Source organism: Camelus ferus, chromosome 17 (genome assembly GCF_009834535.1).
Source record: "Camelus ferus isolate YT-003-E chromosome 17, BCGSAC_Cfer_1.0, whole genome shotgun sequence".
In the NCBI taxonomy this organism is placed as follows: Eukaryota; Metazoa; Chordata; class Mammalia; order Artiodactyla; family Camelidae; genus Camelus; species Camelus ferus.
The window spans coordinates 43565981-43590800 of record NC_045712.1 but is presented as its reverse complement, the minus strand read 5'-3'; the positions used below and the strand labels follow the sequence as shown (position 1 = coordinate 43590800).

General features: G+C 41.7%; 1 protein-coding gene across 3 annotated transcripts in view; it reads left to right on the top strand.

Moving 5' to 3' along the window:
* STAC (SH3 and cysteine rich domain) overlaps nt 1-24820 on the top strand; it is a 198787-nt gene that overhangs the window by 157873 nt on the left and 16094 nt on the right. For all 3 annotated transcript variants that reach the window (XM_032459291.1, XM_006188360.3, XM_032459292.1), the window contains 4 exons: nt 776-891; nt 1469-1547; nt 14386-14450; nt 15780-15868. In XM_032459291.1, the coding sequence (XP_032315182.1) occupies nt 776-891; nt 1469-1547; nt 14386-14450; nt 15780-15868 (349 nt within the window). The remainder of the gene's footprint in view (nt 1-775; nt 892-1468; nt 1548-14385; nt 14451-15779; nt 15869-24820) is intronic.

Here is a 24820-nt window from a genome sequence, read left to right as displayed (position 1 = left end):
TCCCCATCGGCCAACTCTGTGTCTGAACAAGTTACTCAACCCATTGGGCCCTATGAAATGAAAACAGCCATGGTTGCTTTTCATAATTTTTGTAAAATATATATACGCATTATAAACCAATGCTTGGAAGGGACTCAGTGAGTATCAGTTATTCTTTAGTGAGGACAAAAAAATGTCTTATATTTTATAGATCTTTCTGGCTTAATGTATTTTTTAACAATAACTTGCAGTTTACTTCTATTGTTTCTCTCTTTCTGAAAATCTCCGCGTTTATGTTTGCTTTGGGTGGGGGCAGGGGAAGCAAGTTTTAAACTAGAAATATATAAACCAGATGGTTTTTCATTAGAAATTCAGGAAGGCTGGTAACATCAGATTCTTTCCAAACACTTACCTCCTACTGCAGACTTTATGTCACAAGACTTCCTACCTTGGTAAGCAGAGCCTTTCGCTAGAGGAAATAAAGCTGGTCTCTGGGAAGAATCTTGACCTTGGCATCCTGGGGATGGATAACAAAAGAAAAAACCAATCAGTTAGGAAGCGTTTGAGAGCAGACAGTGCAGGGGAGGGGCCTGGAAAATGGGCACACGTCATGGGGGGGCACATCTGCGAGGAAAGTTTGACCAAAAAAGCCCCGTTTTCCCAGGGGTTAGTGTGTCTGTCGTGCAGAACCTACTTCCCGGTGCTGTTAACCCAGGATGTGTGACAGGTGGTTGGCGGTGTCCCTGACAGTGACTTGAGGAAACCCTTCTCAGATGAGCCTTCTTTTCCGTTGCAGCCTGTGGCAATAAGGTGGACCCCGTGTACGAGACCCTCCGCTTCGGCACCTCCCTGGCCCAGAGGACAAAGAAGGGCAGCTCCGGCAGTGGCTCTGATTCGCCTCACAGAACCTCTGTAATTGTCTTCTTCCTCCCTCGGTTCACCTGCTGTGGCCCCGGGCTGGGCAGACTGTGGGTTCTACCTAAATGAATCCTGGCGGGAGTCTGTAGGGAGCCAGGCAGCCTCCAAAGGGACCTCCAAGTGCCTTGGACCATTAAAGGTTAACTGCCTGTTGCCAACATCCAAACATCCTTTTACTTTCCTCCTCAGAGACCAGGCTCTTGGTCTCCTGCTCCTCGACTCCGTGTACTCTGCCCCTCCCTTCCCACCAGCATTGGGTAGCAGAGCTGCCAACGCAGAGAAAGGTTTGAGCCCAACAATGGGCAGAAGCAGGGAAGTCCCAGCTGTGTCCCGTTCTCCTGGCTGCACCCCAGCTCAAGAATACAGCCATTGCTCACATTTTCTCAGCCCTTTCTAAGACAAGGTACACTCTAGTTTCACACAAAAACTGCCCTCCAGAGAGCAGTGATGCAATTCTTAAGACAGTGTCATGCAAATTTCATCTTAGTTCTTCTACTGATATCAAAATCTCTGCTTAGTTGGCCACTGAAATAATTTTGCCCATTCCATGCTGTTCCCTCTTTTCCCCAAGACTTCAGATCTCGTGGAGGTTCCTGAAGAAGCTGACAGGCCAGGAGGCGGGTACGACCTACGGAAACGCAGCAACAGCGGTAAGTTGGGGCGTGGAGATCAGGCACCGCCCCGGCGCGAACAGGAATCACATCCTCCATCGTCCGGGTCAGCAGGCAGTGGCAGCTGACTTCCAGGCCCCTCTCCTTCTCTGCCAGCTCTGGGGTTCAATCTGGGCACGTTTTGATATTCTGGACAGAAACTGGGCTTAATTACAGGTGGGTTTCAGGAATTTGACTATAATACTCCCTGAGTTCCATCTCCTGAGTTCTCATGCCCTAAGGACATAGCTGTACTGGGGTTTAGGAGTCACTTCCAGACCTTTCTGTTCACATGTCATTTCCCCCACTGACCTATGCTGGATGAGCAAACCATCCCAGAGAGAAGTCAGTCACTCCACGCTACACCGGAAGTACTCAGGTAAAGTGCCTGCTCAGGTCGGGGGTGATGCGGGGGCGTGGGGGCCTCACCCTGGCTCCTCCCCAGCAGAGGTAACTAAGACTCACTCAGAACCTGATCTGCACATCTAGGCAGACGTTCTTTATTAATAGCACTTGGTTTTCTAATAGCTTAAGCCCTTCTTACAGTAATTTCTAAAGTATGTATTAAATGCTAACTACATGCTATTGTTTGCTAAGATTGATGGAAAAAGAAAAAAAAACCACACCTGTTAAAGCAGAACTTACACATAACCAGCCCCTTACGCTTGAATCTTGATGCTGAGCCTCTATGACGTCAACAACTACTTCATTTCCCCTCATTTTTCAAAAAAATATTTATGAAGTATTTACTACCACCAGCAAAACTGCGTAGGTCACCAAGCTGTCCTCGGGTCACTCATAACACAGCAAGGCTGCAGGTCCTACCTTGCGTTGTTGCCTTGGGCTGAATGCATTCTCCCAGCAGAAGTTACCCTCCCAATTCTAATCCCCACAGGTGAAGCCCAGGGGTGTGCTACCTTGGACAGATTGTCCTCCTGACTATTTGTCCCTGCCTTTTCCAGATAGGAAGCTCAAGACCTGCATCGAACACCCCATAGCTGCTTTGCCAGCAGCGGTTTTATGAGGTACCACTTCCTTAGCTCTAGGAATTCATCATGGCTCTTTGCTGGTTGGGACAGTGCCTCTGTGATCCCACCCCCCGACCCTGCTTCATCTATCAGGGCCCCCTTTGCCAACCCGCACACACCTGCTGAAACACACCGCTAGGCAGGTGTCACATGGGGAAACCTGTGCATTCAGACTGATGCAGGTGTTAGTTGAGGACTTAGCAGTGACAATAGAGAGATGAATCAGAGAGCCAGCCACCAGGGGAACCTCCCAGCCAGGCAGTAACACTGCAGGACCACCCAGCCCAAGTCTGGCCAGCTGTGCACATCCAGCAACCGAATCCAGCCAGCATCCCCGAAGTTCATCAGTATCTTAGTAACAAACTCCCCAGAGGTTTGTACAGAAACCAGGTCTGCATTTCATGGATTCAAGTCCCCTCAGCCACTGTCCCCTCAGTCTGATTTCTGCCCGCCTTCTTCCCCTGACACTTTCACCCAATCGCCGACAGCTTCATCGCTAATTGTACCAGACATTGTCCTTGGCCCCTCCTTACTGCTGGACTTCACTCAGGGATTGTGAGGCCTTCCAGCAGCGGCCTAGGCTCTCTCTGCCTCAGTCACCTGACCTCTAAAGTGAAGGTAATAATAACACTAAATCCACAAGGTTGGGATCTTTAAGTGAGATAACAAATGTAAATACTATCCATATGTCAGTGACCCTGAAACTTCACTTCTAGCATTAGGCCCCTTGCTGCCTCCGGGTGCCTGCAGCCTGCTGGACATGGCCACCTGAATGGAGGACAGGCATCTTCAAGTTAACACACCCAAGCTGAAAACTTCCCCAACTTGGGAAAGGAAACAGCCACCCAAGTCCAGGAAGCTCAGAGAGTTCCACACAGGATCAACCCAGAGAGGAACACACCAAGGCACATAGCCATCAAACTGACAACAATTAAGGATAAGGAGAAAATATATTGAAAGTGATGTAAAGGGGAAAACTTAACCAAGAATACTTTACCCAGCAAGGCTCTATGCAGATTTCGTGGAGAAATCAAAAGCTTCACAGATAAACAAAAGCTAATAAAATTCAGCACCACCAAACCAGCTTTACAACAAATGTTAAAGGAGCTTCTCTAGTCATCAAACCACAAGAAAAGAGAACAAAAAGAAAAAAAAAAGACCTACAAAACAAACCCAAAACAGTTAACAAAATGGCAATAAGAACATGTATCAATAATTAGCTTAAATGTCAGTGGATTAAACACTCCAACCAAAAGACATAGACTGGCTGAATGGATACAAAAACAAGACCCATATATATGCTGTCTCTAAGAGACTCACGTCAGAGCTAGAGACACTTGCAGGCTGAAAGTGAGAGGACGGAAAAAGATATTCCATGCAAACAGACACCTAAATGAAGCTGGAATAGCAAAACTTCTATCAGACAAAATAGATCTTAAACTACTGTTACAAGAGACAAGGACACTACATAATGCTCAAGGGACCAATCCAAGAAGAGGATATAAAAATTGTAAATATATATATGCAGCCAACATAGGAGCACCTCAATATATAAGGCAGTTAAAGGAGAAATCAACAATAACACAGTAATAGTGGGACCTTAACACCCCGCTTCCATCAAATGGACAGATCATCCAGACAGAAAATCAGTAAGAAATGCAGGCCCTAAATGGCACATTAGACCAGACGATCTATCTGTTGAGCACTCCCTCTGAAAGCAACAGAACACACATTCTTCTCAAGTGCACATGGAACATTCTCCAGGATCAATCACATGTTGGCCTACAAAGCAAGCCTAAGTAAATTTAATTGAAATTGTACAAAGACTATACTACCAAGGTACAGTAATCAAAACAGTATGGTACTGGCACAAAAACACACACACAGATCAATGGAACAGGATGCAAAGTCCAGAAATAAACCCACTCACTTACGCTCAGTTAATCTGTGACAAAGGAGACAAGAATAGACAATAGAGAAATGACTCTCTTCAACAAGTGGTGCTGGGAAAACTGGACAGCTACCTGTAAAAGACACACTAGAACACTGTCTAACACCATATACAGAAAAAAAAAAAAAAAGGATTAAAGACCTAAATGAAGAGCAGATACTATAAAACTCCTAGAGGAAAACAGGTAGAACACTCTTGGACATAAATCACAGCAATATTGTTTTCAAACCAGCTCCTGGAGTAATGGAAATAAAAGCAAAAATAAGCAAATGGGACCTAATTAAACTTAAAAGCTTTTTTGCACAGCTAAGCATACCATCAACAAAACCTACAGAATGGGAGAAAGTATTTGCAAATGATGTGACCAACAAGGGACTAATTTCCAAAATATACAAACAGCTCACACAATGGAAAAAAAAACAAGCAACCCAATCAAAAAATGGGCAGAAGATCTAAATAGACACCTCGCCAAAGAAGACATCCAGATGGGCAACAAGCAAATGAAAAGATGCTCAACATCACTGATTGTTAAGAGAAATGCAAATCAAAACTACAATGAGGTATCACCTCACACTAGTCTTCAGAGTGGCCAGCATTCAAAAGTCTGGAGAGGGTGTGGAGAAAAAGGAACCCTCCTACACTGTTAGTGGGAATGTAAACTGGTGCAGCCATTATGGAGGACAGTATGGAGATTCTTCAAAAAAGTAAATACAGACTTACCATGTGATCCAGCAATCCCACTCCTGGGCATGTATCAGGAGAAAAATATAATTCAAAAAGACACATGCACCCCCGGGTTCACAGCAGCACTATATACGATAGCTAAGACACGGAAACAACCCAAATGTCCATTGACAGATAAACGGATAAAGAAGCTGTGGTATGTTTATACAATGGACTACTACTCAGCCATAAAAAATTATAAAACAGTGTCATTGCAACACCCTGGATGGACCTGGAGATTGTCACTCTAAGTAATTCAGAAAGATAAAGAAAAATACCATATTATATCACCTATATGTGGCATCTTAAAAAAAGGGACACAAATAAACTTATCTGCAAAACAGAAACAGACTCACAGACATAGAGAACAAACTTATGGTTACCAGAGGGTAAAGAGGGTGGGAAGGGATAAATTAGGAGTTCGAAATTTTCATCTCTTGGGGAGTGATAGAAAAGTTAGCTATCTTGATCGTGGTGGTAGTTTCATTGGCGTATACATCTATCAAAATTCATCAAATTGTATATCTGAAATATGTGTAGTTTACTGTACAGGAATCATACCACAATAAAGGTGTTAAAAAAAAAAAAAAGAACTAGGAAAAAAAATGTTAACACACCCAAATGGACTGTTGATTCCCTCACTCACTTCTCCACCAACCCAAACTGGTTCTTCCCCAGTTGCTCCTGCTGTCGTAGGAGCGGCATTCTACTAGATGAACTGGCAGAATTTCAGCATCAGCCTTGGCACCCTTGTTCTCACACCTCGTATCCAGTCTGTTGACAAATTTTATCTCCTGTTCTTTAACATCACGCCCAGCACGTACGCATCACTTCCTTCCCCACATCATGCCTCCTGGTCCAGGTATATTGATGTTGTCACCCATTCCTCAGGAGTTAAGGTCTCTATTTTCCCTGGGGATTTCTTTATTCAAAAAGTGGTCTTGTTACAATTTTATAATATGAAGAGCTGTATTTAAGAATCACTAATATGAAGCATGATTGCTATTCATGAAGTCATCATAAGGTCCCAAAGTGTCAGAGATGGAACTTAGAGACACTCACTACCTCATCTGTGGCCCATAGACCAGCCGTCTGGGCATCACTCGCGAGCCTGTTGGAAAGGCAGAATCTCAGGCTGCCCCAGACCCTAGCATCAGAATTTCCATATGAATTTGTAATTCCTATGCTTGTTAACATTTGAGAAGCAGGGATTAGAGACCATTTAGTCCTAAAACACAGAGATACACAGACACAGAGACATACACACAACAGATACTGTGTAGATAAGGAAACTGAGACATGGAGTAATACACTCAAGAGACATAAAATTGATTTTTTGTTGTCTCTTAAAAAAGAGCATAAGCTAAGGAGCACTCTCACAGTCCTGTTCAAAGAAATCTTTTGAAAGACCCTAGCAAGCAATAAGTCTCTAAAAGCTTTGGATATTTATTAACTATTCCTTTGATCAGCAGTAGCTTTCTTGACATGCCCTCTTTGAAGCGAGGGGGATTAATTATGCAGCAGTTTGCTTCAAAACATGTTCCTTTGATTTGGAGTTAATGCTCTGTCCATGCAGTTTGGGAAACAACACAGAGAAACCAGCCTGCTTCTATGGTCCAGGTTCCCACCAGGCTTCGCATAGTCTCGGCAAGGAAAGCTTCAGTTCTGCACTACCTGTCTCATGTATGCTCTAAAAAAACATACGGTGCACACAGCTATCATTTCTGCCAGCCAGGTGTTATGTCAGAGTCCTTGAGGAATATTTCCAAAGTCAGCTCAGAAGCAAGGACAATTCATACATCTTTACTGCTAAGAGTGCAGCCTCTGCTTTCTCTCTTTCATGATAAAAGCTCTTGGGGCAGGCAGGTCTGAGTATTTCCCATTTTTTTTAAACACTATTGTTGGATGCATCAGAAATAGACGTGGGGAGAGTTGTTGGTCTTCACCTTTGGCTTAACTGCCAGAAACTCTGCTGGAAGCAAGGTGATGAGCAGAGGGAGACGTAAAATCTAGGCTCTCTGTTTTAGCTGGAAATGCCAAATAATGACATGACTGGCTGCCTTCAATAATTGCACTTCAGTGTGACTGTACATGGTCATAACTGTCTTAGAAGGGAAGCCAGACAAATCCATAAAAATAGTCTTTGAAAAGGACTGGGCTAATCACATCCACTTGAGGATATTACTAAGGCCAATATTACCTTATTTTGCACTAAAGCAAAAAAAAAAAAAAAAAAAAATTGCCCAGAAAGAAAAAAGGCAAGCTCCGATTTGGAAAATTTATCCTTGCTTTAGCATAAGCTGGTTCACTATCTCAAATTTTGAGTTGTCTCACACACCAAAAAAAGCAGCAAATATATTTTAATGGCTTTTTAGGCAGATGCCCTGATTCTGGTCCCCCTTCAATGGAAAATTCCAAAATTACAGACGCAAATATTTATGGTGTGTTTTTTGCAACAAACACTTAGTTTCTAGACCAGGTAAAGGTCTCTTGAAAAACATAGAATATTCTCATTCCAGCTCTGTGGATGGCTGAATGTTCAGAGAAAATTTTCCCAGTTTAGCACTCCTAAAACTACTAAGAGAACAAATTTTTAAATAATTTATAGTTACTGTATGAGCTGGCAGCAAAGGAAGGCAATTCCTTAGTCTAGAAGTGACAATAAAGCACAAATCCAGAGAGAGAAGCAGGCGAGGACCAATGTTTACTGTGCACAACCCTGGGGCCTCAGATTGGGGAATAGCAGGTCCCATGCAGGGGCAATAAAGGGCCAAAGCTGGGATACATCAGTTTGTGTGTGTGTGTGTGCGTGCACACACACGCACGCATGTGTACACACACATATATACACATACATATATATACACACATATAACAATCATTCTGCTTTACAACTGAAACTAACAATATTATAAATCAACTATACTTCAATAAAAAGTAAGTTTCTAAGAACACACGGAACTATTATAAAAATTGATCACCAGCTGGGCCATAAAGCAAGCTTCATAAATTTCACTAATAATATCACTTGTTAGCAAATTAGTATGATATAGAATGCATCTTTCTGACTACAGTGCAAATAAGATAGAAATCAATAGTCAAAAGATAGCAGGGAAAATCCATAATTTAGGAAATTAAAAACATACTTTTAAAAAGCTCGTGTGTCAAAGAAGAATTCATAATGAAAATTGAAATATACATACAACTAAATAATGTAAGCACTACATACAAAAATGAAGAATGCAGCTAAAATTGTGCCTTAAGTATCTACTATTCTATCTAATTCTAGCTATTATTCTATTAAAAAATAAGAAAGGCTGAAAAGTAATAATCTTTTCTTTAATGGAAACTGTCATTTTTTAATTTGTTTTAAACATTCTTTTATTGAGTTATAGTCATTTTACAATGTTGTGTCAAATTCCAGTGTAGAGCACAATTTTTCAGTTATACATGAATATGCATATATTCATTGTCACTTTTTTGTTTTCACTGTGAGCTATCACAAGATCTTATATATATTTCCCTGTACTATACAGTATAATCTTGTTTATCTATTCTATATGCCTGTCAGTATGTACAAATTTTGAAATCCCATTCTGTCCCTTCCCACCCCTGCCCCTTGGCAACCACAAGTTGTGTTCTATGTCTATGAGTCTGTTTCTGTTTTGTATTTATGTTCTTTTTTTTTTTAGATTCCACATATAAGTGATATCATATGGTATTTTTCTTTCTCTTTCTGGCTTACTTCACTTAGAATGACATTCTCCAGGAGCATCCATGTTGCTGCAAATGGCGTTATGCTGTCGGTTTTTATGGCTGAATAGTATTCCATTGTATAAATATACCACATATTCTTTATCCAGTCATATGTTGATGGACATTTAGGGTGTTTCCATGTCTTGGCTATTGTAAACAGTGCTGCTATGGACACTGGGTGCAGGTGTCTTTTTGAAGTAGGGTTCTTTCTGGATATATGTGAAAAGTAACAATCTTAAGCATCATATTCAGAAAAAGAAACAGAACAAACCCAAAGAAAGCAGAAGGATGGCAATAATAAAGATAAGAACAGAATTCAGGGAGGGTGTAGCTCAGCAATAGAGTGCATGCTGAGCATGCACAAGGTCCTGGTTACAATCCCTAGTAGCTTTGTTAAAAATAATAAAAACAAACAAATGGGACCGTAATTAAACATACAAGCTTTTGCACAGCAAAGGAGACCATAAGCAAAACAACAACCTATGGAACAGGAGAAAATATTTGCAAAAACTGACAAAGGCTTAATTTCCAGAATATATAAACAGCTCGTACAACTTAAGAAAAAAAACAAACAACCCAATCCAAAACTGGGCAGAAGACCTAAACAAGCAATTCTCCAAAGAAGACATACAAATAGTCAATTAGGTACATGAAAAAGTGCCCAATACCGCTAATTATCAGAGAAATGCAAATCAAAATTACAATGAGGTATCACCTCACACCAGCAAGAATGGCCATCATTCAAAAATCCACAAACAACAAATGCTACAGAGGCTGTCAAGAAAAGGGAGCCTTCCTACACTGCTGGTGGAAACGTCCTTTGGTGCAGCCATTATGGAAAACAGTATGGAGATTCCTCAAAAAACTAAAAATACACTTACCATATATACAGCAATCCCACTCCTGGGTATATATCTGGGAGGAACTCTAATTCGAAAAGATACATGCACCCCAATGTTCACAGCAGCACTATATACAATAACCAAGACATGGAAACAAGCTAAATGTCCATCGACAGATGACTGGATAAAGAAGCTGTGGTACATTTATACAATTGAATACTACTCAGCCATAAAAAATAATAAAATAATGCCATTTGCAGCAACATGGATAGACCGAGAGATTGTTATTCTAAGTGAAGTAAGCCAAGAAGGGAAAGAAAAATAACATAACATTCATATATGGAATCTAAAAAAAAGAAAAGGACACTATGAACTCATCTACAAAACATAAACACTCTTGCAGACATAGTAAACAATCTTATGGTTACTGGGGGAGAGAGGGTGGGAAGGGATAAATTTGGGAGTTTGAGATTTGCATATGTTAGCCACTATATATAAACATAGATTTAAAAAAAAATTAAGTTTCTCTTTATAGCACAGGGAACTATATTCAATCTCTTACGATAACCTTTAATGAAAATGAATATATGCATGTATGTTCAGGACATTGTGCTGTACAGCAGAAATTGACACACTGTAACTGACTGTACTTCAATTAAAAATAATAACAATAAAATAAAAAAATAAACCTAATTACCTCCCCTCCACAAAAAAAAAAAGGTAAAAGCAGAAATTATTAAATTACACAGGTAGGTCAATAAATTCTAAGAATGGTTCTTTAAGGAAAATAAAATTTGCAGTTGCTAACAACTTTTTAAGAATAGGGGAGAGACGAAACAAAAAGTAATCATTTTAAAAGGAAGAATATAGCATAGGCTGAGAGGAAAGAATCTTATGATCACCTTCACACCAATACTTTTAAAGCTGTTTTCCTTTGGACAGCTGCCAAGGAAGTTATCCATGACCAAAGTCTGACTCAACTTGACTCTGCTTCCAATTATGATAGAAACGGAATCAATATTTTAAATTTTTGTACAATGAAAATACCAGTTCCAGGCAACTTTATAAGTAAATTCCACCAAACATTTGAGGAAGATAAAATTTCCAGATTACATAAGCTCTTCCAGGACATCAAAAAGTACCCAAGAGGATGGGCAGCATCATTGTCTAACTTAGTTAATGGGGCTGGTATGACACTGACCTCAAAATCAAACGAGGACGGTGTCAGGAAAAAATCACTGGCTAGCCTCCCTCTCAAATATAAATGCAGAAAGCTGAAACAAAACCATCTTAGTACACTGAATCCAGTAATGCACTGGAGAAAGGCACTGCACAGTTACCAAGCCGAACTTACGCCAGGGATGCAAATTTGAGTCAATGTCAGATAAGCTGGAAAACGTAACTTGTACGTGACCAGGTGAAAGAGGAAAAACTAAATCATCATCTCAGGGTGGACATGGGCCTCCCAGGACTACACAGTGAAAAAAGACAGAATATGGAAAAGGAAAAGAGGAGAGTCCTTTGGGGACCAGCAAAAACTAAAGATTCATTTTGCATATGTAACCTTAGAAAATATGCCTGCATGATGGACATAGCCTTTGAATGTTTTCCTGGGTGAAATCAACAAATAATTTCTCATAAAATGAATTTAAAGCACCAAACATAAAAGGTGTCTGATATATTTTTTGATGAAATAGTTCTTTTTTTTTTAATGCCTGTCCCTTCAAATCAAAGTCTTTGAAATAGCCAGAAGGATTAGGTTATAAAAATCATTTTTTGCAGTGTTCTAGTTTTGCTTCCAAGCGTATAGCTGAAAACACATTTGTAGTCACTTCAAATAATTTTCAGCATAGCTCACAAAAATGGTGCACACTTTGAACCAGATGGCTGATGGGTAGTCAATAAAAACCTAAAATGATATGAAATTACAAAATTGTAAAATCTGTCAAACTAAATATTGCATACACACCTCATGTAGTTCCCCTTTTAGTGCCAATCAAGAATTTTCCAGGAAGATTTTCTTTGCATATTTCCATTCAAGGATTCAGTATTCTTTAAATGCATCCAGTTTTATACTTAAAGAATCAGTCTTATGCCAGGATTTCAGGTAATCACATAAAACCAGAGAAAAGTATTGCTAGTCTCTACTCTGTTTAATCCAGGAAGGCACACGGCCAAACACTGAGACACACAAGGTCTGCAGGATCAGGCCTTCGTTGTCCCTTTCCTACAGTCCAGGGCTCCTTCAGTGACTGCATGCTGGCTTCCTAGGGATGATGGAATTGCACCCCAGGTTCTGGAACTGTAAACCGTGGAGAACAGGTGTTTACTAAGCATCGGGACACTGACAGGGGCTCTTGATGTGAAGCGGGTTTTCTACAGCACGGCTACTGAGTCCACTGTAAGGACAGTGGAGACTGTCAGCGCACTCACTGCAGTAGGGACAGAGCCTTCCGGGGTGTGTTGTTCTTCCTCTGCTGATTCCCTGGATACTCTCAAGGGACACCAGAGGGAAGACTAAAGCAGCATGTGTTATTTTTGAATGGCAAGTCATGTAAAAGGTAGATCAACACCACAACCCTGTTGTATCAACTTGGAGACACTGGCCACATTTTATTTTTGTTTAAGGAAGATATGGGATGCTGGTCTCCGAGGCAGATATGGCTGATTGAACTGGCGACGGCAGAGGCCCCCACACCCAGCAGGGACCTCCCACTGCTGTGTGTGTGGACAGTGAAAACCCCTGCCCATTTTAAGCAGGCGTTTTCTTTACCAAAGGCCACAGAGTGGCTGTTTAAATGCCAAAGGTAGAGAATTTATATGCCAAGAACAAACTAAATGAGAAACCACTATTTAATTTTTTTCCCCGAATAATAGCCCCAGTACATTGACAATAAGAGATCAAGGAAATACGTTTGAAGTTTAAGACTAAAGCTTAAATCTGCAAGATAGAATATAGATACCATTAAGAAACTAGAAAACAAGGACCTACTGTAGAGCACAGGGAACTATCATCAATATCTTGTAATAACCTGTAATGGAAAAGAATCTGAATCTGAAAAAGAAAAAGAAAAAAAAAATATATATATATATATATGCAGCCATTATGGAAAACCGTATGGAGATTACTCAAAAAACAAAAAATAGAGTTACCATATGATCCAGCAATCTCACTCCTGGGCATATATCCAGAGGGAAGTCTTAATTCAAAAAGACACATGCACCCCAGTTCACAGCAGCACTATATACAATAGCAAAGACATGCAAGCAACCTTAATGTCCACTGACAGATGACTGGATAAAGAAGTTGTGGTATATTTATACAATGCAATACTACTCAGCCATGAAAATAAGAATAAAATAATGCCATTTTCAGCAACATGGATGGAGCTGGAGATCATCATTCTACGTGAGGTAAGCCAAGAAGAGAAACAAAAATACTGTATGATTTCATTTATATGTGGAATCTAAGAAAAAGAGGACACTATGAACTCATCTACAAAACAGAAACAGACTGACAGACACAGTAAACAATCTTATGGTTACCGGGGGAAAGGGAGTGGGAAGGAATAAATTTGGAAGTTTGAGATTTGCAGATGTTAACCACTATAAATAGATTTTTAAAAAATAGGTTTCTTCTGTATAGCACAGGGAACTATATTCAATATCTTCTAATAACCTTTAATGAAAAAGGAGATGAAAATGAATCTAAGTATGTATATGCATGACTGGGACATTGTGCTGTACACCAGAAATTGACACATTGTAACTGACTGTATTTCAATTAAAAAAAAAAGACATAATCAATCCAGCTGGGGAAAAGTCCCTTTAAAAAAAAAAATATATATATATATATACACACACACACACAATATATATAGCTGAATCACTTTGCTGTACACCTGAAACTATCACAACATTGTAAATCAACTGTACTTCAATTTTTAAAAAGTGGTGGAAGAATATTAAATGTATGAGACTACAGCTCGGAGAGATACCAGAATAAGTGTTGCAGGTCTTAACGAAATCATTTTATTTATATACGTGTGTATATAAATAAATAAAACTGCTCTGCAAATAATAAGGAAAAGGAATTAGAATCAAGATAGTAAATAGAGATAAAAGAATGTGTTGTTTAGGAAAGGAAATTCAAATACAATTAAACTAGGCATACCTTACCCACCATCCCATTAACAAATGATTCAATACATTTAGCAAGGATGAATGATGTGGTTTCTGCTCCTGAGAATAACTCTGCCAAAAGAGACCAAGGGATGCAAGAGGGGGCACGCCGGCCTGGAGGTGTGCACAGCGGTGTGGGTCTGCAGAGAGGGTGCTGCAGACTGCTGCCAGGGGAGGCGGGGAAGCATCACATGGAAGATGACACAAGAGCTGGGTCACTGGGGATGAGGAAAAGGCAGTGAGAGGTCAAGTTGAAGCTATGGTGCAGAGAATAAATAAAACCACATCTTTCAAGCATGTGTCCAAAACATGCAGAACATATTCATAAAGCTCCTGCTTTTTCCTGTCTCCTGCAGTGTTCACGTACCCAGAAAATGGCACTGACGATTTCAGAGACCAAGCAAAGAACATAAACCACCAGGTATTTACGGACATTACGGAATACAGACCAGAACGAGGTCCTTAGGTCACACTGTAGGTCACCACCCAAGTGGGTCATGAAATCAGTTTAGTGGATCCCAGACTAGCATTTTCAGAGATGAGAGTAATGAAGCGTAACATACCATAGCAAAGGTAGCTTGGAGTCAAACAGAAATATCACAGTGCATCCAAGGTAAAAAGGATAAATATTATACTGTGCACTTTTGTTTGTTACGTATGTTACATCCAAGTTGATATACGCTCTATAGTGTGTAAATTATATAATTATATATTATGACTTTTATTTACATAGTACTTACATACTATAGCATATAAGTACATACTACTATATTTTATGTAAATATACATATATAAATAGAATAGAATATTGAGCCTTGGATAGCCAAGCAAATCATAGATAAAAAGAAAATAGCTGTCTGCAAGTTTGGTTTATGTCTTCTATACATGGCATACATTTATTATATTATTATGTATTTCAATATACTATACAATTGTATTTACATATGTAATATATACATATACAATGATACAGTATATAATACATTATATATTGTAGAATCTTAAATTTATGTATATTGTAAAGCCTAAACACTTAAATAACATTAACATTTATGTAGTTAATAATTAACAACTAATATTTGTATAACATTTATAAGGCTATTGTATAGTCTACAAACTGGGGACACAATCTACCTCCCAGGTGCTGTTGTCAGGTTGGAGTATGCTAATGCAGGTACTGTAAGGCCTGGCACACAGTCAGCTATTGAAAATGGCAGCTTTTATCTTTATTACTGCAAGATTTCATAGCTAGTAGATGGTGGTACCATGATATATACTAAATCAGTCTGATGCCAAAATCTATGCTCTTTCCTGGAATGAACTCGTTCCCAGATGAAAATATCTGGGTCCCTTTGATACACTAGACACCAAACTTTAAGGTAACTGATAAAAAGTCCATTTTAGGAATTGGAAGCTGTTGGCTACTATTCACATGGCTCCTGTCTATAGAGGGAATGTTCTCTTGCCTGGGCCCAAGCCTGTTATCACCTTTCATGAACAACTGTATCAAAAAATGGCTTTGATGAAAATATTTAGGATTTCTGACAAAGAGTTCTACAGCAGTATTTTCATATGGTTTGTAATGAGATCAAACTCAGCTAGGAAATGAAAAATAAAGTCTTTGACAACGGTTAGATATTTTAACACAAGATCCACTCCCTAGAATTACATCTAGCTTCTCCATTTCCTATTTTCTTTCTTCTCTCCATGTCTTCTTCCTTCCTTCTCTTACTTTTATCTTCTCTTTCAGGGACCTCTTTGCAAAGACCCATTACAGATGAACACCTATGTTGCCTTGTACAAATTTATCCCACAAGAGAATGAAGATTTGGAGATGAGGTAAAAATATTTTTTTAAAGAACAAAGAGAATGAAAAAAAAAATGCTGTAGTCAATGTTGTTCCAGGTGAAAAAATAATAATTCCATTTGTGCTACCTCCAAATTCCTTAGAGGAGTGACTCAGATGTTACTGTGCAGAGCTGGTTAACACAGACCGCTGGGTCTCATCCCAGGGGTTTCTGATTCAGCAGGGCCGAAGTGGGGCTTGAACATTTGCATTTCCTACTGGTCTGCAGGTGATGGTGCTGCTGCTGCTGGTCCAGGGACCACACTTTGAGAAGCATGGTTAGTACATTAGCAGTAAAACTGCTACTGGGAATTTTCATGAAAGTTGAGCATCCTGTAGGGTCTAATAGGGAACCAAAAATGTATTTACTGCCCGAATTAACACTGATTGAAGAATACAACTAAAACTCTGCTTATCCTGCCAGAGACAGGCAGCGCCCCCTGTCTCGCTATTTTGGGAACTGTTCCATATTATGGTAACTGACACACAGGGAGGGCAGGTGAGCCAGCGTGAGATCTCACACTTCCTCTGGACCACAGTTTACCACTTCCTTGTGCTTCAGGGGTAGTTAAGCTGGAGTCAATCCTGTGTTCACATTCTACTTACTGTGTGACCGTAAGCAATTTTTAAACACCTCCTTACTCTGATTTCCTTACAAAAGAATAATAATGACCTCTCGCCTTAAGGCATTTTTGAGGATGAAATGAGTATGTTTTGTTGTAGAAAAATGTGTTACAGCTCAGTGTTACAGCTCAGTTGTAACAGCAACCTGGATCCGGGGGAGAGACCAAGCAGCACTTGGAGAGTTGGAGAACTCAGGTTTATTACGCCGCGGGCCCAGAGGAGTTAACACTCCAAGCTCTGGACCCCGTCTGCAGATTTACACAGGCTTTTATAGGCTGCCAGTTTTACACTTTGCAACATCATATGCAAATAAGGTATAACAAAAGTTGACTAATTAGGAACAAGCTTTGTAGAAATGGACCAATCAGGAGTGAGCTCAGGGAACCAACAGCATTTTAGGAGTAAGTTCCACTTGTTCAGAAGTAAGCCCTTTCAGAGGCAAAAAGTGAGATAGAGCCTCTGGGCCAGGGAACTGGATAGTGCTGACAGGAGAGTAGTGGCCCTGCCGGTCTTTTTTATGGGGCTTCCCACCTCAGTTTCATAAAGCACACAGCACAATCATTGTAAACACTCAGGAACTGGTAGTCATCACAGTTTTTGTAATGTGGTGTTCACCGGCCTGTTTCAGAGAAAAGACCTCACCCCTTCCCAGTAATCGTGACCCAGAACACAAGGATCTCAGCAGAAGGCTTTGGCGTTTTCCAGTCTTAGAGCAGGATACAAGGGGCTGCTTTTCTAGCCAAATGGGCCCTTAGAGTGGGTTCTTTCCTCTTCAGAAGAGAGTGGACAGAGAAATTAGCACGAAAAACCATGTAAATGTCAGAGCATTAGGGAAACAGCCTTCATTCTGGGGTGGGCTCCACTTGTCTGAATGCCCTGCAGGCTGGGTTCTCAGTCCCTGGCCGGCCCCTGCAGACGGCTTCTGGAACGCCTTGTCTCCACCCTGCAGCTCTCTGGCTCTTCCACATCCACAGGTCTGTGCCACTTCCCTGCATGGTCCCTCTGGCTTTGCCAGAATATGGTTCCTCCTCTGTGGAATCAGCCTTCTCCTCTTCCAGTTTCCCCCAAGCTCCTTAAGAGGAGAGAGCTACCAGACACCTCAACTTAGCATGTGTTTCCAGGGTCCCATATGCCACGGGGCCACCCTCAGCAGCTCAGCTGCCCCTCAGGGTGCAACACCCAGCGAGACTCCGTAGCAGATGGAGGTATCCTGCAGGAGTCTGGCAGCTCTCCCCACCTCTGCCCTCACACCCAGGGTCACCTTGGTTTCATTATTCATCTGTACTCAGATTCTTAGGCCTTTCCAGAACAGAGTTCAGGCCTGGATCCAAGCTCCTTAGATTCATTCAGACAATTAGGCTCTCCATCTGCATTTTCTCCATCCTTGAGGGAGAATCACCATGCTGAACTCACTGGCTGGAGTTGGAAACATTATCCAAACAGCATGGCTTAGATGCGGCAGGAGATGGCATTGATCAGGGGAAGCCCTATTCTATCAAAGATGTAGCAAACCCTGCCCGGCAGAGCCTGCCTGGGCTTCATCGCTGGGGTGGTGCCTTGCCCTCAACTCAGAGTCTACAGTTAACCATCTGCTGATGAAACAAGGATGACCTGTATTTACTTTGCAATAAGTAGTATACTGGATCCTTCTTGAGGTTACCATTTGGGTGTCTACAATTTAAAATATAACAACTCCCCATTGTGCAGGTCCCACAGTTTCATGTTAGAAGATTTTTCTGAAGTCAACAGATGGGAAAAACAACCCCAGAGAAATCTAGAAAGGTTCTGGGGTACTGAGGAATAAAGTCTAACTGCCTGGTGGTAGTCGTAAGTTTGGGGGCTTATTTTAGTCAGTTGCAGGCCATTAAAAGTCAAGTCATCTGGTCACGAATCAAACGTTTACAGTCTGCTTCGAGGCAAACAGGACTATTCATTCCCAGGAGTGAAATGTCTGTGTAACATAGACTGTAAGATTGGAGTGATAAATCATACTTACTTTTTTTTTTTTTGCAAAGGGACTAGGTTCCCATTTTAAAAGCCAAGCTCTTGATTTAGAATGTGTAAGGCAATGCTTTGGAGATTTAGTATAATTCCTTGAATGAAAATGAACTGGGGCTTTGTGAAATATCTTTTTCTCCTTAAACCATAAGGTAGAAAAAGAAAATCCCTGATCCCGCCTGTGTTTGGATTCAGGGCATCGTGCCGGGTATTATCCTCAGGAAAGGGAACAAAGGATGTGAGAGCACAGGGGATGCTAGGAGTGAACGATGTCACCACCTGCCCATCTCCTCTGCTCTGTAACAACAGGGCACCTCACAGTCTCTGAACCTCTGTTTTCTCATCTGGAAAATAAGGATGCAAGGCCTGCCCTTATAGGATGTCTGTTGACTAAAGATAACACCTGGTACACAGTAGGAGTTTAATAATGTTAGCTCCCATCAATTCTGTTTAGACTCCAGAAGTAGATGCTTCCTTTTCAGACTTACGAAGTAAGAGACAGCGAACACATCAACATGGACTCACTGAATATTTAAGAGTAAAAAGTATGGGCATCACCTGACCTGGGTTTAAGCCCTCACCGAGCCACTCACTGGCGGTGTGACCCCCATGAAGTCTGGGGGCGTTCCCCAAGCCGTCCGAGCCTCTGCTTCTATGCTGCTTCTATGCATCATGGTGCCTGTCTTACGTCTGCTCATGACATTGCTTTGAACTCCAGTGTCCTCACGTTTCCCTTAGGTCAAGACCAGAATATCTCCAGGGACCTCTAGGACCCACAGTCTCATCCCTGGTGACTTTCCTGCTGTGTCTTGCACCACTGTTCCCCTCACCTCCCTGCTCCATCCACACTGGCCTTTAGTCCCCGAGAAGGACTACACCATCACCTGCCGAGGAACCTTTCTTCCTGCTTCCTGCTCTGCCCCATCCCCCATCTTCCTACCCGTCCACCACCACCACCGTCACACACAGACACACACACACTCATTTGACTGTTACGTACGCACTAGATCTCAGCTCTGATCTCACTTCCTGGTACCCTCTGCTGTGTACTTTCCTAACACCATATTTTTTTTTCCTTCAAAGCACTAATTTCATCTTGTACTTATGTATTTCTGGGATTCTTTGGTTAACTTCTATCCCCCTTGTAAACCCCATGAGGAAAAAAATCTGTGTTGGCTAATAACCCTTAGGTCCCTGGAGGTTAGTACAGTTCTTGAAACACAGTGGATGCTTAATAAATATTTCATGAATGAATGAATGAGTATTGTGGAGATGAATGAATGAACTAATGCTGTGCCAACTAATAGACAGTGAGCAGGCAGCTAAAGTCCATGATCACGTCATAGAAACTATAAAGGAGGAGCAAGCCAAGCTCAGAGGGGTAAACAGGACCTGTTTCCTAGAGGAGACAAGCGCTGGGCCCAGGGTGAATAATAATGATTTGTCAAGAAGAAATTGTAGAAAAAGAGACCAGAAGTAGCCAGTAGTCATAGTCACAAAGAACAAAGGGTTTCAGACAATTTGGAAGAAGCCCTGCCAAGCCTTCACTGGAACACTCACAGTTTGGGGATGGAGGGGTGGGATCAGAGGAGACAGGGAAGCTGCCTCCTTACTCTTCACGCAGTGAGTCCCCCTCTTAGAGGTGCTGTGGTCCCAAGATTAGTCTCCAAATGCTGTCCAAAGGCAGACGCTTCAAAGCACCATCTGCTTTGTTACAGTTTCGGTGTAAAATAAACTTGTTCATAAATTCATCTGCTGTTACCTACTCAAATGTCTGGAGCCCACAGACCAGGATGAGGCTCTGCTCTCCCACCATCGTGGGCAGAGGAGGAGAGAACAAGGTGGCAGGGCACAAATGAGCAGGATCTCACATCAGACAGACCTGGGTCTGCCTTCCAGCTCTGACCCATGCTGGCTGCATCGATTTGAGCAAAGTGTTTACTCTCTTGCAGCCTCCATTTTCTCCTTCCCAGGGACACAGTATTTAATGAGATAATGTAAGTAAAATACGAGAGTTCATGCCCAGTACAAAGTGAGGTGCTCAATATATTGACTTTCGATTTTCACATTTTATTCCCTGGGCTTCTGATCAACTTCATTAACACCACCGTAAAGATACATAGTGGAGAAAACACAGTTAGAGCCTCTCTCTAGACTCCAAGCACATCCAAGGAGACTTTCTCTCATTGATCTGGCGTTAAGGAGGCTGTGACCCCGTGGCCCTCATCTTCTGAGCAGGTTCTGTGGTTGCTGACCTGACAGCTACAGTTGTGGGATTTTCGCACTGAAGCCTAAGCGGTGATTCCACCACGCAAGGGCTCTCCAGACCACTGCTGACCATCTGAGGTCTGGTAATGTCAAACGGCCACCAGGTTTCTGAGTGTAATGAACTTGTATAGTAGACAACCTTCTATAATTAAGGATCTTAGACAATTTCAACCCATAACCCTTATTAGCAACTTTTTGAAGAGCCCTGAAAATTACTTTATGGAATGCCAGCTTAATCCATGAGCACAGCTGTTTATAATGGTCCTGAGATACAGACTAGAGAACCCCAGAATCCTGAGCACTGCCACCACTGTTTTCCTACACCGCCTCGTGAACTCACAACGGCAGTGTGTCGACTCATCCCCCTGGCCAAGGACGTGAATAGGTGTGTGTGATACACTCACATGTGCACAGATACACTCCCACACACTCATAGGCGATGCACAAACTCACACATTCAACTCACACTCAAATACATGTGCATATTTTACACACATATACACACTCACACACTAGCAAAAGCTTGATAAACACATGCCTTTCGATGAAAGTAAACCCTACCCTCCACATTGAAGATGGAACCAGCCCCATTATCCTCTGCAAAACATACTTACAGATTTCACTCACTATTCACACCAACGCACCTTCTTTTAAAATCAGTAAGAATAACTTCAGTGGCTTTGCTGAGTTGATACCGCTCAAATAATCAGCAGATGTAAACAACTCTGAGTAAGCACAAATCCTTAACACATCAGAGGGACTTTGAAATAAAAGATCAAGAATAAGTAAAAGACTCAGAGATCCAAATGCATATTGTAGTGACCATATATGCCTATTCCAAAGAGTCCATTTTGCCTTTCCACATCTAAGTCATTTTCATTTTTATTAGTTCTCCCCCAGACAGAGTTATATGATAATGGCCATATTTCATAAGGGGAGAGAGAGAGAGAGAGAAATTTACAAGCCAAGAGGGGGATGAGAGGGACTGCTTTTCGCATATTATTAAATTCTAAGATACAAATTAATTGCTACTCAATGTGTGTGTCAGAACACCTAAGTTTGGAGGGCTTCAAAGAAAAACATACCTTATTTTGTAACCCCAAATTTTGATTTAGAGTCTTGAGTCTCTGGACTCTTTTTTGGAAGCAGTTAGTCTCGGATTTTTCCACGGGTGAGTCTGAGCAAAACCAGGCAAGCATTTGTCTCATTAGTTAATATTCACAAGAACCTCTGGAGACGGGATGGATGGCCTGAATTCACCTCTTCCTGATTGACTCAAAGCATCACTTGAAAACAAGTTAAAAAGGGGGTTTTAACCCTTGCGTGGCTGTTGCCAGGATTTGTTCCATCTCCCCACCACTCATCACACGTGAATGAGCATGTACTTCCTGCTGGGTGAAGAGATCACAGGCCCTGTTCTCAAAGAGCTCCAGTGGTCATGAGGCTGGGGGCCCAGACTAGAAGAGTGAACAAGAAAGCACCTCCAGCGTGAGGTCTTGTGGGTGGGGAGGTGGTCCCGGATGCTGCTACCGTACCTTAAGGAGGCATCAGAGCAGCCTTGGGAGGTCAGGAAAAGCTTTACAAGGAGGTGGCTTCGCAGCCAAGCCAAAGCTGCCAGAAAGAGGGACATGGGTGCCTGTGCAGCTTGGTTAGTGAGCAGCGAGGAAACGACAGTGGGAGAATAGGTTAAACTACAGAACAAAAGAATTATCTTATGACACACCAAATGCAGGGCAATTGCAAACCCCCCTTACAAAAGGAGTGGCAGAAATTCATGGCAGAAGCATATTTAGATTACTGTATTCACTCCAGTCTTCATTCTAAATAAAGACTGTCTTAAAATTAATTAAAGCTTAGCAAATGGACACCTCACTGTTAAGTTCATATTCCAATGAGACAATTCATGGTCCTTTCACCTTTTGAGGGGAGAGAGGGAGAATCAAGTCCAGGAACTCAGGTTAGAAAGTGGTAACTGAGGGCTAGAACCCAGGAAGGCAGACTCTTCTTGGTCCACGTGTCTTTCTCCTACCCCAAACTTTCCCTCCTATGTTCATGGTGGTAGGTTTCCTCTCTGAGAAGGCTGACCATTTGTAGTCATCAGCAGATTCAGACAGTGTATACACTTCTCCCATTTTGGCCACTCACATCACTCATTAATCTTTTAGGATCATTAAGTCTAGTTTGAAAGAACAGGAAACTTGTGATTTATAGAGTGTATTCATGAAAAGTCATTCCTGGTCAAGAATCATTTTTAAAAATTAAGATAAAATCCTACTTATGCAAATATACAGTAAACACATGTCAGAATTTTAATTTGAATCATTAATGAATGAGAGAACCAGTACGATGTCATATCTGGGTCAAATGAGGAGTCACACATCACAGGTACGTAGGCAATTAGGAGTGCTGATGTGAATTTACAAATAGGTGCAAAACCGGTCGGTGCTCTCGGGGTAATAACTGACTACATTCTCCCAGACACAGTGCACTTGCCTTTCTATGGATAAGAATCATTTGCATTATTATCAATTTTCTGTAACTTGCAGAGATGTAAAAGAGCTCAAATTTACACTGAAAGGGGGAGATAACCCAGAAGACAGAACCCCCATATCAGTCATCCTTCTTGCCCATTTCAAAGTCTTCCAAACCATCTCCGACAGCCCTTTGCATTCTTTTAACAAATCTAGGACGTTACTCATAGCAAGTAGTATTTTTACAAAGGAGAAAATTATGGCTAGGATGATTAAGCCACTTGTTACAACCTATAAGAATCTCCTGGAGAATATTATTAAAACAGAGACTCCTGGACCACCCCCAGGCCTAAAGAGTCAGGTCCCACTTGGAGATCTGTGTAGTTAAATGTTCCCCGGGATTCTGATTATCTGCCAGACTTGAGAACAACTGTGACTCATCTGACTGCTCCAAAGATGCACAGTGGGCCAGCGGCCAACCCCAAACCAGAATATAGGTTTTCTGGTCCTCCAACAATGCTCAGTGTGGTGATCTGCGTTGGGCTTCTGGCTTGTGACTTATTAGGTAATGTCCTTCACTCTGTACAGTCGTATAAGCCCTCCATGAAGTAAGAAAAGGAGAGCCCTTGAGACAGAGTAAGACAAAGTAGGACTCTCTTGGTGTCTCGTTTCCATTCTCTAAGTACATCACTGCTTGGCGAATCCATCAGCTTAATTAAAACTAAATGTAATTCTGATGCACAAATTTGATTTAAAAATAAGCTTCACAGTCACCAGGACATCAAAATGCAATTAAGGCTATTTGAGGAACGTCTCTGATGCATATTATGCTCCGATGCTGCACTGTGTCAAGAAACCCATGTCTTCCCAAATGTCGCTAATGTGTTTAGCAGCCTCCCTCTCACTCAAATGCCTTTTTCAGTTAGGTTCTGGAGAGCGTGATCCCTGACAGTTCAGGAACATTTACCAAATCCCATCCAAGTGGCCCTTTCGCTGAAAGCTTGTTCCCCGAGCTGGCCTGGACTTGAGAAGGTGCAGGCGTCTTACAGATGCCAGACTTAAGACAAAATCAGACTGCAGAGTTCAGGAGTTCCTTGTTACCTGCCCACTGTGCTCAGGCTATAAAAGGCTTTGGACCAGGATGATGGAAACTGAGAAATGGGCCTGGCGAAAAACTAAGCAGTAGCCCTCAAACTAACGGAGCAGTGAGATGGGCTCCTGGCCTTGCTCCCTCAGCATGGGTTTCTCCAGGAGATCTGTTTTGGCTGAGTGACGGCGGCTGATTTGGGGTTCTTTTTGCCTAGTGAATCGTAAAGTGTAAGAAATATAAAAATATCCTCAAATAGTTGCAGAGTAAATTGGACAATTCTAATGAGTTTTCACAAAGTTTGAGTGAGACCAGAGGAAGCAAGATCTAGTGGAGTGAGAGACGGAATTAAACCCCACCTGTAAGTGGTGAAGTCTCTTCCTGACTGACTGACTTGTGCGAAAATGCACCTGGTCATGCCACTTCCTTCAGTGAACGTTGCCACCCTCTCCAGGATCTGTGACAGCTCCTCAACCCTCCCAGCATCTCCCCTGCCT